Below are 12,572 nucleotides of genomic sequence, written 5' to 3'. Positions count from 1 at the left end.
CGTGTTGGGTCCTGTGCTCAGCCCCTTCTCCTGCAATGCTATGAGCTGCATAGTCTCATCACCATTGTGTGCTGGTGCGTGGGTGTGGATGTTTAGTGGGCATGGACGGCTGTGGGTGTTGCTGAGTTGATATCATGCAGGGGGTGAGGGGCAGCTGCAGGGCACAGATGTATGAATTCAGCCCTGGACGAGCAATGGGTCTAGGGGTGGCCCAGGAATGTCCAGGACAAGGGTTTCAGAGACAGAGACCTCATGCCTGAATTCTAACCTCTGCATCAGTTCCTGCATCTGTGCAATAGGGATGATAAAACCCTGGGCGGTTGTGGTGGTTAAAGGAGGCCGCATAAGTAACGTGCTCCCAGCACCTGACCTGGGGCAGGCCCTCGGCAGCAGCAGGCAGAGGTCTCTAGAGTGCCCTGGGAACGTTCAGCGGCTCCCCTGGGACCCGATGCTCAGGCCTTCATGGGCTGCTCAGGGAGCCTCCGCTGGGTGTCCCTTCCCGAGATTGGTGGTGGCCGGAAGTAGCAGGTTCCATGTTTCTGCCGGGCATGCTCGCTGTGTGTGGGGGGTGCAGCCGAGAGGAAAGGTTGTATCCGAGTTTTGAGGTTCATGTCTGAGTCAGAGGATGCACCTGCCGGAGGTGATGTCTAGGAGCGATGTGTGTTTAGGGAACATGCGTGGCCGTGGCAGTGGCTCCGTGTTGTGGGCCTTGGTGAGGTGAGTGTGGTGCGTGGGGTCAGGAGAATGTGCTGAGGTTTGTCGGGGGCATCTGTGGGGTATGTGGTGAGGAGAGGAGTGTGTGTGTGGCTGTGAGTACCCTAGGGCAGGTGTATATGCAGCTAGGGGTGAAGTAGATGGGTGAGTGTGTGCTGGTGTGGGCTGGGCTATATTGCTTGTAGGCTGTGGTGAGTATACAGATTGGGGTGGGCAGACATTGCACTTAATTGTGTGTGTGTGTGTATCCGTTGGGGTGCATAGTACATGCATGAGAATGTACATGCATGAGGATGTTGGGCTGTTTTGTGTGTGTGTGTTTCTGTGAGTGCGCGTGTGTGTTGGGGTTGTGGAGGCCTCCTATCAGGCGTGGGGGGGTTATGTTTACCTGGAGGGGGCACAGTGAGGGTCAAGGAGCAGCTGGCAGCGTCCTGGGGCTTTTGGATTCAGTTCTCCTTTAAGGGAATGGCATGGATAATTATGCTCATTATGATGGATTATGCAAATGCAGAGGTCGTTTGGGGGTCAAAGGCTGCTTGTCACCCTCCTCCTCAGGCATTCTGTGACTCTTAAGGTTTTCCCTGCTGCCTCTCAGGCTCCGTTCCCCACCCCTCGTTCCTCTGTCCCCTCTGGGAGTTGCAGCTACCAGCACCCCCTCTGTAGCGTTCCTGCGAAGGCCTCACTGAGTCCCAGCGCCCATGCCTGCAGGTCCCAGGTGTCCTTGCATTAAGTTCCTGCTGAGCATCCCAGGTGGGCTCAGGGGTGACCAGGCCATTCCTCCCCCTGCCATCCCGCCTTGGGAGTGCTTGCTGTTCGGAAAGAATGTGCTCTTGGAAGCAGGTTTGGAAAATTACTGAGGTGGCCCCTTCCCCAGCCTTGCCTCATCAGCATGAGGCTAAATTAGGATATGTGAGTTCTCCCCCTCTGCCTCCCATCCTTGCCTTCTCTCCCTGTCTCGTATCCCCCAGCCCACCCTCCCTGTCTCTGCCCCTCTGCCCCCTGGCCTCCCTCTGTCCTCGCCTCTCTGTCCCCGTCTCTGTCTCCACCTCCCCGCTCCCTGTCATCCTCTCCATTCCCCTGTGATCTCTCCCTCTCCTGCACCCCCCCATCTCTGTGGGGAGCTGCAGCTCCTGGTCCTTAGCATGGAGAAGATGGTCGTCATGGTAACGGTTGTCATGTCGATGGCTACTGAGCTGGGGATGAATAGTATCTAGGTGAGTGCTACCTGAGTGGAGGCTGATGGGTTTCCAGGGGGCTCGATGCTTGTCTCTGAGCTCAGAGCTGCACGGCAGGCCCAGCTCCTCCTGCCCCATACTAGTGGCTGTTTGTACCCACAGGCGTGCTGACACGCCGAGCCCTATGTGGCTGCTTTTAGGTGAGCATGTGTCAGTGTGTGTCTGTGCATGTGCTGTGTCTCTGGGGTGTGTCATTTCAAGGGTCTAAGTGGCTTGGGGGTAGGTCTTTGGATTTGTACAGGCTTTTCTTGAAGCAGGAGTTTAGGGGCTAAGTGTCACTGGTCACTGAGGAATTTTGGGGACTCCCTTGTTTTGATACCCATATTTACCTCAGTTGGGGGCTTCCAGGGACCACAGACCTCTTAGTATCCCTCCTCCCAGCTAAAGGCCTCCAAACCACTGCCCAGCCTGCTGGGAAGGATAGAAAGACAGTGAAGACAGCCCTGGGCAGGGGCAGGGGCCGGAGCCTGGGTCCCTGCTCAGTCCCCATTCTTGTGTGTGACTTCAGGCTGCTTGCCAGAGAGCTGGAGGGAGCAGGGACTCTGGGTTGGCTGGTTGCGGTTGTGGAGGGAAGTGGTATGGGGAGCTGTAGCTCCTCCACCGTGGGTGTTTGTCTTTCTGGGCAGAGGGGAGCTGGGGAAAAGTTGGGCCCTACTGCTCTGAGCTCCTGGAATGTCTAAAAAGGAGGAAGACCCAGCAATTCGTCACGGGAGCAATTACACTAATTGTTCCACTCCATGACTCACTGGTAGAAAGTAAATACTGATTAATTCATTACTTTGAGACTGTGTGTGTGTGTGCATTTGGTGAGGGGCACCTCCTGGCTCCCTGCCCTGGCTGGGCTGGGCAGGGCTCTGGAGCAGGTGGTTGAGGCTGGGGATATGAAGACAGGACTGAGATCCTCACTCTGGCTTTGTATCAACTCCAGAAGGGGGCCCATCTGTGGCAGGGGGTGAGAGGCTGGGCCCCAAATGCAGGGCCAGTCTAGCCCTCCCCTGCTCACACACACCCCAGGGCTCCCCACAGCCAGTCCAACATTGCAGCTGCTCAGAGACCACCTCAGACTTACTGAACCACTGAATTTAGTTTTCACAATATTCAGATGTGCAGTCAAGATGAAAAATGACCAGTTTCTAAGAGAAAGTCATCAGCCAGACACTGAAAGCCTTCTGGGATGGGGCCCCAGGTGACCTGCCCCGCCCCACCCCTGCCTTGTGAATTATTCACACGCACGCACTTTCCTTCCGGGTGCACACAAGATCTCTGTCACCCATGTGGATGTCACTCGGCCCACAAGGGCACCTGTTGCCCTTCTGGGCACACCCAGCTGCGAGTCTCAGGTGCCGAGCCCTGTGTCCGCCTCTACCTTCCCCAGGCCCAGCGCTGGCGCAGCGAGAACTTTGAGAGGCCCGTGGACCTGGAGGGCTCTGGGGACGATGACTCCTTTCCCGATGATGAACTGGATGACCTCTACTCAGGGTCGGGCTCGGGCTGTAAGTACCCCCTTCCCTACCCCTGCCTGGTGGCAGTGACCAGTCTGTATCCAGCCCCTTCTCTGAGCAGCCCATGGGGGCTTGCTTCAGTGAGGCAGGGGGCGTTTACTGTATGGGTCAGACAAGTTCTTGGGCAGGATCCCCAGAACAAGAAGGGCAGAACACCCTCCTGGGGACGGAACCAGGCCTGGGAGGACCTCAGAGCCCAGGATGCGCAGCTCTCCAGGGTCCCCCGTCTGCATCTCTGTGTGTGCTGTGTGGCTCTCTCTGCAGACCTTGCTTGGTTTGGGTGGTCCCATCAGGTCCAATAAGCTGTGGCCAGTGGTGGGGTTAGGGCTGTGACGAGACAGGGCAGGTGCTTCAAGTGGTGCCTGGTTTGGCTCCGCCCTGGGGAAGGGGAGCCAGGCCAGGTGGGTCTAGCAGAGTCTCGGGAGAGAAGGACGCTGGGAGCCCCACTCTGCCACATAGCAACTGTGTGCCCCTCGGTGCTCCCCCTCCCTGAGTCCCTGTGTTCTCACCTGCGGATGGTGAGAAATACGCCTTCCTCTCGGTGCCTCTAGGAGGGTTTGGGATAGGAAGTTGGGGTCTGGCACAGAGGAGGAGCTCTCAAAACAGTAGCAAAAAGGCGGTGGCTGAGACTGGGCCCAGTGAGGGCCTGGGCTGGCATCTGAGGAGATGGTACGGGGTCTGCACGCCACAGAGTTGGCTCCCCACAGCCCTCGCCTCTGGTCTCCCCTCCTTAGCCCAGTCCTTTGAGCCCCTTTCAAATTATTCTTTGTAAAACCTATTTCTGTTGGGTCACATCTCTACTCGCAAAGCTCCCTGGCTCCCCTCCCTCCTGCCTGGTTCCGAGCCCAGGAGCTGGCTGTGGCTTCTCCCTCCCGCTTCGCCTGTCGCATTTCCTCCCAAGTTCCTTCACTGTCCCGGCTTTGCATCAACCAGGTTGCTCAAGCAGTTCCCCTGCTGCAAGGGCTTCTTCTCCCTCTTACCCTCTGCCTGTGCCTCTGGGGGGGAAGCCCTTAGTGTACCACCCCTGCCTTGACCGTGTGGTAGGGGTGCCTTTGGGGTCTGACTCTTCCCAGAATGCCACTCCTGTGTTCCCCTGCAAGCCCCAGCAAGTTTTGCAACCAGAAGCGCCTCAGTTGCTGCTGCCTGGTTTAAACCTCATAGAAGCTATAGGTCGGGTGGGCAGGAATAGTCAAGGAAGGCTTCCTGGGAGAGGCGGCCCCCAGAATTTTTGACTTGGCAGAGAGAAGTTGGGGAACATCAGCAACTGGCCACCTCTGGCCAGGCTGTGCCTTCCTCCTTTCTCTCATCTTTTCTGGGAAAATGGGGCAAAGAGAGGGGGTTGGGAGACCTAATCTTGACGGCCATTGCTTACCTGGGATCCTCATGCCCCTCACAACCACCCAGCTCCCTAGCTCTCTCCCTCTCCCCCACCCCCTCAGACTTCGAGCAGGAGTCGGGCATTGAGACAGCCATGCGCTTCAGCCCAGATGTGGCCCTGGCGGTGTCCACCACCCCTGCGGTGCTGCCCACCACGAACATCCAGCCTGTGGGCACACCATTTGAAGAGCTCCCCTCTGAGCGCCCCACCCCAGAGCCAGCCACCAGCCCCCTGGTGGTGACAGAAGTCCCGGAAGAGCCCAGCCAGAGAGCCACCACCATCTCCACTACCACGGCTACCACTGCTGCCACAACAATGGGGGCCCCGACTGTGGCCACAGTGCCTGCCACAGTGGCCACCGCCGCCCCCAGCACCCCTGCAGCACCCCCTTTTACGGCCACCACTGCTGTTGTAAGGACCACCGGCGTACGGAGGCTTCTGCCTCTTCCACTGACCACGGCAGCCACGGCACGGGCCACTACCCCTGAGGCGCCCTCACCCCCTACCACGGCAGCTGTCTTGGACACTGAGGCCCCAACACCCAGGCTGGTCAGCACAGCTACCTCCCGGCCAAGAGCCCTTCCCAGGCCGGCCACCACCCAGGAGCCTGACATCCCTGAGAGGAGCACCCTGCCCCTGGGGACCACTGCCCCTGGACCCACAGAGGTGGCTCAGGTGAGGGTGTTGAGAAGGGACAGGGAGGAGGGCAGAGGACGGTGGGTCAGGGGAGGGATGAGGAGGATGGAGCTGGACAGGACTGAGGACCAGGAGGCTATAGAGATGAGCCAGACAAAGTGGGGGCAAGGGGCAGGACCAAGGGACAGAGATCAGATGGAGAGGGAAGAGGGACAGAAAACGAGGGCTGGGGTGGTTGGATCCTAATGGGATGGGACATGGGTGGGGAAGGAATTGGGTGAACATGTGCATTGGTGACAAGGCAGGCCAGGCTGAGTGTTTCGGTTGAGAGCATTAACTCGGCAGTCTGGTAGCTGGATCAGAATCCTTCCGCTGCCACTTCCTCGTCATGGGACCTCAGGCCAGTCCCTGATCCTTTCTATACCTCCTATTCCTCATCTACGGAAAGGAGAAAACAATAGAATGTGTATCATTTCATTGTGAGCATGAAGTCTCCTGACATTCACAGTGCTTAGAACAGCGCCTGGTGATGGTGCAGCCAGTAGGTTCTCAGCTGCTGTCCTCATCACGGTTGTTAATACCATGGTCTGAGGGTGGTTAAGAGCCGGCTGTATGAGAATGCATCACTTGCCTTGTGGAGGGCTGCCTGGGTGTGGCTCAGTGCTCGGCACTTTACCTGTGTTAGCCCCAGCCCTCATGCCCACCCCACGGGCAACACTGTGGTCATCTCACTTTACAGATGAGCAACTGCTGGCGCACAGGGAGGTGAAGCCACTTCCCAAGGCTCTGCAGCCAGCAGTGGCAGTCAGGATTTGAACCCAGGCAGTTGGTGCCAGAGCCGGGCAGTCTCACAGGGCTAGGGCTGCATGTGTGTGCATTTGGGATATTCTGGATGGGGCAGGGGAATTGACGGGAAGAGGATGAAGATGTCAGGAATGCCAGGGATGGATGAATCCCAAGGACATGAGAGAGGTGGTCTGGTCCCTGCTGTGTGCACTGAGTAAGATGGAGAGGTGGGAACATGGACTGGGTGCCAGAGCCCTCTGCAGCTGGCCTCACTGAGGAGGGCCCTTGGGCCGTGGAGCTGCCTTGGGGCCAGTGTCTGTCCCTCTGACTCCCCAGCCAGCTGCAGCAGGGTGCAGGCCCTTCCCTCGCCTCAAGCAGCTGGGGCAGCCTGGTGTTTTCACACAGACTTGGCCAAGCTGGAAGGGGAAACAATGACGGGGTACGGAACCCAGGAGAAGGTGCACAGAGCCCAGGTTGCTGGAGGAGCCACGGTGCACACTGTGTACACTGGGGCACTGCTGCAGCCTCTCTTCAGCCTGGACACCAGGCTCGCCTTTCCATGCCCACCTTTGAAGTAGCGACATCCCTGCTCCAAATGGCTCCCACAGCCCCCACTTTGGTTTCATGATTCCCGGCTCTGATCCTGCCTCTGAGTGGTGGGAGTCCTAGAGATTGTCAGTCACTGAGCTGGTTTCCAGGACACCTGCCCTGAGGCCATGATGCTCTGCAGGTTTTGCTCTTGGACTGGCCTCCAGGCTACAGGATGCTCTCCTGCCTTAGGCATGGACCCGGACCAGGCCCACATCCATAGCAGCTGCACCCAGCAGTTCCCAAACATCTCGACAGAAATCCCCCGAGAATTGTTACTAAGACTGCTGGAGGGGACATGATGGGGGCAGGATGTGGCCAGAGCAAGAACAGAGACAGTGTGGTAGTGGTTAGAAACACAGACTCTGGAGGCAGATAGATCTGGATTTTAGTTCTGTCCCCCACTTACTAGTTGTGTGTCCTTGGGCAGGTCATTTACGCTCTGAGCTGACTTCCTGCTGTGTAAACTGGGGACATTATTACACTCCTTCGTGGGGATAGTGAGTAGCACAGCGCCTGGCGTGTAGGGAGTGCTAAGTGTTAGCCCCCCAGGGCAGTAGGATGGTGGTGGGGTGTTATGCATGCATGTGTGGTTGTCCTGGGCTCATGCCACCCTCTCTGCAGACCCCAACTCCAGAGACCTTCCTGACCACAATCCGGGATGAGCCAGAAGTGCCGGTGAGTGGGGGGCCCAGCGGAGACTTTGAGCTGCCAGAAGAAGAGACCACACAACCAGACACAGCCAATGAGGTGGTAGCTGTGGGAGGGGCTGCGGCCAAGCCATCATCTCCACCTGGGACACTGCCCAAGGGTGCCCGCCCGGGCCCTGGCCTCCTGGACAATGCCATCGACTCGGGCAGCTCAGCTGCTCAGCTGCCTCAGAAGAGTATCCTGGAGCGGAAGGAGGTGCTCGTAGGTGAGGATTGGGGTCTGGGCCAAGGGGAGCCTGGGAGGATCCCAGAGTGAGGCACCTGGCTGGGCCTCAGTTTCCCTCTAGGAACCCAGAAAGAAGATCAGGGCGTGGTTTCCTAGGAGCCAGATAGGAAGGAAACCTGAGAACTCAACCCCCCAGGACCTGCCTTCTGGCTCCTCCCAACTTTTCTCCTTCCCAATATCCAACCCTGACTTCATGTCCATCTCTAGGTCTTTCCTCAGTGCCCTCTGACCCCTCCGTGGACTCTGACTTTGATCCCTGCTTTCCTGGGCCACACTGGCTGACCCCCTGGGACCTCACTTCCTAGATGCTAACCTCTGACCCATCCTTCAGCTTGACCTTCCCCAATTTTTGACCCCAGTCCCTGTGGACCTGCCCTGGCTGCATCTAGGGAGTCTCTGGACTCCTGGTTCAAATTCTGGCTTTGCACTCAAGGCAAGGTACTTCACCTCTCCAGCCTTCCTTCTCTTCATGGGTAGAATGGGGATAGTCATTTTGCCCTTAATCAATTCTAAGAGGTACATCTGTTCACATGTTAACTCTTCTGTAATTGGGGTATGTCATATTTAGTTAGCAGAGTTTTTTCTTTCCTAGCAGTTATAAAATACTGGGGCATCTTATGACTGATGGCATTTTAAATTTGATGAAGCCCTCAGATAACCCTTCCCTCATAGGGCTGGTGTGAGGGTTCAGTGAGTTAGTGTGTTGGGCAATTAGAATGCAGCCAGTGAAGGCCTATAGTGGTACCCAGTGCTGGTAGTAGTAGTATTGTCTCCATCTTCACTCCAACTCAGATCCAGGACTCCCAGCCCACTCCATACCCTGGCCCCCACCCCTGAGGACCCTTTGCCCTGGTTGTACCCGGCCTCTGGGCCTTGACCTCTGCCCTCTTCCTCCACAGCTGTGATTGTGGGCGGGGTGGTGGGCGCCCTCTTTGCCGCCTTCTTGGTCACACTGCTCATCTATCGCATGAAGAAAAAGGATGAGGGCAGCTACACGCTGGAGGAACCCAAGCAGGCGAGCGTCACATACCAGAAGCCTGACAAGCAGGAGGAGTTCTATGCCTAGTGGAGCCACAGTGCCTCCCTGCAGCCTCAACACCACCCTGCCGTCCAGTCCCCAGCCTGGCCTCACCAGCCCAAGCCTGGGACTGGGCCTGGAACCTGGCCCCAGTTCTTCTCTGCCCTCCCTCCCAAGGTCTGCCCAGGCTGCCAGCCTCACACAGATCTTCCCCGAGGAAGAGGGGCTACTGCCATCTGCCCCAGACTGTGCCCTTATGAGCTCATCTCTTGTTCCCCTCATCCCTGCCACCAGTCTGGGGCTTCAGGACCTCATGTCAGATGGATGAGAGGAAGAAAGCTCCTGATTGGCTGGTGGTGGAAGAAAGGGTGGGGCTTGAGATAGGCCTGAGCCCCAACTTGGCACCCACAGGGCTCACTGAGATCTCCTTTTTGGGGCAGAGAGGCACTCAGACTGATTTCCAGGACAAACATTTGGTAAACACAGCCCTTGAAATCATCTAGACACTCACTGCAACCTCTTGCTCCTATCCCAGGGCCTCTCTCTGCCTGGGTGAAAGGGTATCCCTTGTCACCAGCCTGTTTTGTCCTGGTCTCTCTGGGGTTGTTGAATCTCTCCTCTTGCCTGCCAAGTACACATGTACCCCAGACTTCATTTCTTTCTGCATCTTCCTCCAAGAAACAGCTTCCTGAGGGTGCTGGGGCAGCCACTGGTGAGGAGGGGCTGCTCTGATGTCCCTCCTATGAGGGGACTCTGCACAGACACCATTGCCCACACTGTCACACATATTTTCATGCAGTCCCACACAAGACAAAAGCATGCAATGACAAAACCATACGCAATCCTGACTGCCCAGCCAATCAAGACATATCACAGAACACACACATCCTTCCAAGAATGTTTGTCCTCATGCATCACTTACATACCCCCAGACACTGCAATGCAAGTCACTAGTCATGGTCACATGATAGTGACAGTGTGGCCTCCTCCTACCCCCAGTATACCCACCCTCTGGCACCACACACATTATCTCCAGCTTTCAGGCTCACTGGGGAGGGTGGAATCGAGCCGGAACAATCAGCCCATATTGGGTCCCCCTAAGTTGCCCTGTCATACTCAGTTCCATGCCATGGTGCCCACACCAACCATGCAGCCACCAACCCCAGCCAGTGTCAGACACAATTCCATGTGGATGCACAGTCTCACTCCACATGACCTGCTCTCAATGCTGGAGGGAAACAGGCAGGCCCTTGCCTTTCTTGGAAAAAGTGTGGGGCCACAGCCCTTTCAGGGCATTGCACACAGGTGGGCCTGGCCTCACTCCTACCTTCTTCCTCCCCACTGCAGTTGGCAAAGGGGGAGGTTTGGGGCCAGACCCCCACTGGCTGGCAGCCTGGGGGCTCCTCTAAGGCTGAGGAAGGAAATTTGGCCCCAGGTTGTTGGGGGGTCTTGGGTCTCCCAGGACAGAAGGCCCAGGGCAGGGAGGGGGCATGTGGTTGGGCTCCTTTCTCTCCCTGTGTCCCCTTCCTGCTCTGAGCTAGGGGGCTGACTCTGCCTCCCAGGACACAAGTCTCCAAAGTGCCTGTGAGGGCGGGCCCTCCGCACCCTCTGCCCTCTGCCTGGCCAGGCCAACCTCAGCCCACCTGCCCAGAGGCCCTCCCTGTGGGCACCCCCTCACCTATTTGGCCAGACAGTTCTGGCTGCAGCTTCAGGGGCCATGGCTGGAAGCAGCCCCTGCAAATCCCTCAGGCCCTGAGGTCAGGGTTTGAGGGATGAGACCAGGTGATAGTGGGGGAGGGGTTACTTCCTTTGTTACCTAGCAAGTAGGGCTATTTCCATCGGTATTTTAAATGTGGGGTCACAGATCTTCGGGGGAGGGCGTGCTTGGCAGGGGGCCTCTTGGAGCCAAAGGGATGTGGTGTGAGTTGTGACTGGCTGGCACTCACACTCCCACCCCTCACCCACAGCCCAGATTCAAGTCAGGAAGGCAGGTTTTATTTCAGGGCCCTTTGCAAGATGCCCTGGCAGCAGATTTCTGCAGGATGAGGGGTAGCAGTGTGTAGGCAGTGAGGGTGAGGTTCCGGGGGCTGTCCCACAGCCTGTCTTTTCCAGGCTGGGCTCCATCTTCCAGTCCCAAAACCCTCCTTCACAGGGCCCAGAGGCTTGTGAGGAAGCCAGGTGGACCCAGCCTTAGAAGAGTGGGCATGGGGGGCCCCCAATATCTGGAGGGGGTGGGTTGGCCTCAGTCATTTTTGGAGCAGAAGGGCTGGGTCCTGGGGCCAGAGACCACAAGGCTCAGCCTCCCTACCCTGCTCCCTGGGGTGCTGCTGTCTTGGAGACCACAGCTCTGGTGAGACGGCCTGGGCAGGCCAAGGCTGAGAAACCAGGGAGGATAGAGGAGAAAAGGGCTTGGGCCACCAGCCCCAGAAGGCGCCGGACCTTGGGTGGGAGACCCACCAGTTGGTGTAGGTTCTCTGTAGGGCTGGAGCCCGTGGTGGGGGTGGCCCCAGCAGACCTGGCTCCTCACATCCCGGGGGTTGGCTTCTGATTTGCGGCTTGGGCTCCTGGCACTGGCTTCTCTTCTCTGTGTCCTTAGCATTTGAGAGAAGAGGCCAGGGGCCTTGTTCATGGAGCCCTGGACCCAAGGCAGATGTCCAGGCTTTATCCTCGTGAGGTTGAAGAGTCTAACCAGCCCAAATCTGCCCTGGCCAGCCTGACCAGGGCAAGGCAGTACGAGAGAGTTCAGTGAGGACTAGCTAGGGTTCTCCAAGGTGCAATGCCGATGCAGGGCCCTCATGTACCCCTACCCCTGCCTGTGATGGGGTGTTCTGAGGGGCTTTGGCATTTGCTGGAAGCACAGCGAGTTCCAAATGAGAGGAAGCTTGTGTGGCTTGAGAGCCTTTGGGGCCTTGGCTGCCAGAGCACGAGGCATGCCAGGACGTGGAGAGCCCAGGCCCTGTCTCCAGGGGGCCAGATGGGGCCTTGCCTGAAAGGCTGATCCCCTTGATTGCTGGAGGTGTGTGGGTGGCAACCAGGGCTGGGCAGGGCTTAGGGTGTGTGGACCAAACCCCTCTAGGGTTGGCAAAGCTGCCTGTCAGGCCTCCAGGTGGGGGCCCTTGGACGCAGGGAGCAGACCCTCTGCCTCGCAGGGCAGGAGTAGCTGCCTCCTGGGTTCTCTGGATTTCTTCTCCCAACAACTACAACCCTGAACTTGCCTCCCCAGGCCTCTTGCCTGTAAATAGAAGCCCGCAAACTGTACAGATTTTCAGAGGCATCGAGACTGGGCCCCGGGAGTTGCCATCTGAGAGCCGATGGCCCCAGCATCCCCCAGGTGCCTGCCTGGCACCACAGTGACCCTGGCCTCAGCGTGGCAAATGCATGTAAATATTTTTCGTAGGCGGCGTGGCTCCAGAGAGCCCCCTGAAGACAGTGTCCCTCCCTCTGGTGAGTCCTTTCTCCTGTACAGAACTGGCCGGGGCTGGGTGGGAGTCTGCCGTTCCCTCCCCCAGGCCTTCCCTGCCCCTTCTCTCCCCTGTAACCTGTTTATTAACTGTACCTGTCCTGAGTTCATGGCCAAAACCTTAAATAAGGAAAAAGACAGTGGAAAAAAGAGACCAAGGCGCCTGCCCCGCTGCGGGTACTCACCTGTTCCAGCCTTGTGAAGGAACTGGTTTTGTTTTTGTTTTTGTTTTTTTTGTTTTTGTTTTTTTTGTTTTTTGTTTTTTAACACTTCCCGTGCTGTGCCCATTTATAAGAGGAAATAAAATTAAGCTGAAATG

At 57.5% G+C, this 12,572-nt stretch overlaps 1 protein-coding gene across 1 annotated transcript; it reads left to right on the top strand.

Annotated features, from left to right (window-relative positions):
* Positions 1 to 1,302: 1,302 nt before the first annotated feature.
* SDC3 (syndecan 3) lies at positions 1,303 to 12,572 on the top strand. Its single transcript, XM_011973985.1, has 7 exons — positions 1,303 to 1,464; positions 2,052 to 2,089; positions 3,052 to 3,135; positions 3,325 to 3,442; positions 4,891 to 5,504; positions 7,464 to 7,755; positions 8,675 to 12,572. The coding sequence occupies exons 3-7, from the start codon at positions 3,124 to 3,126 to the stop codon at positions 8,839 to 8,841; spliced, it is 1,203 nt and encodes a 400-aa protein (XP_011829375.1). The 5' UTR covers positions 1,303 to 1,464; positions 2,052 to 2,089; positions 3,052 to 3,123; the 3' UTR covers positions 8,842 to 12,572.

The sequence above is a fragment of the Mandrillus leucophaeus genome, unplaced genomic scaffold (assembly GCF_000951045.1).
Source record: "Mandrillus leucophaeus isolate KB7577 unplaced genomic scaffold, Mleu.le_1.0 Scaffold141, whole genome shotgun sequence".
Taxonomy (NCBI): Eukaryota; Metazoa; Chordata; class Mammalia; order Primates; family Cercopithecidae; genus Mandrillus; species Mandrillus leucophaeus.
Note: the sequence above shows the minus strand (reverse complement) of the source record. Positions and strands in the feature narration are given on the sequence as shown.

Bases quoted from the DNA above. Each gene is read 5' to 3' on its own strand.
- SDC3 (XM_011973985.1), top strand. The intron at 3,443-4,890 runs GTAAGTACCCCC...CCACCCCCTCAG, and splicing joins CTCAGGGTCGGGCTCGGGCT to ACTTCGAGCAGGAGTCGGGC. The intron at 5,505-7,463 runs GTGAGGGTGTTG...CCCTCTCTGCAG, and splicing joins GACCCACAGAGGTGGCTCAG to ACCCCAACTCCAGAGACCTT.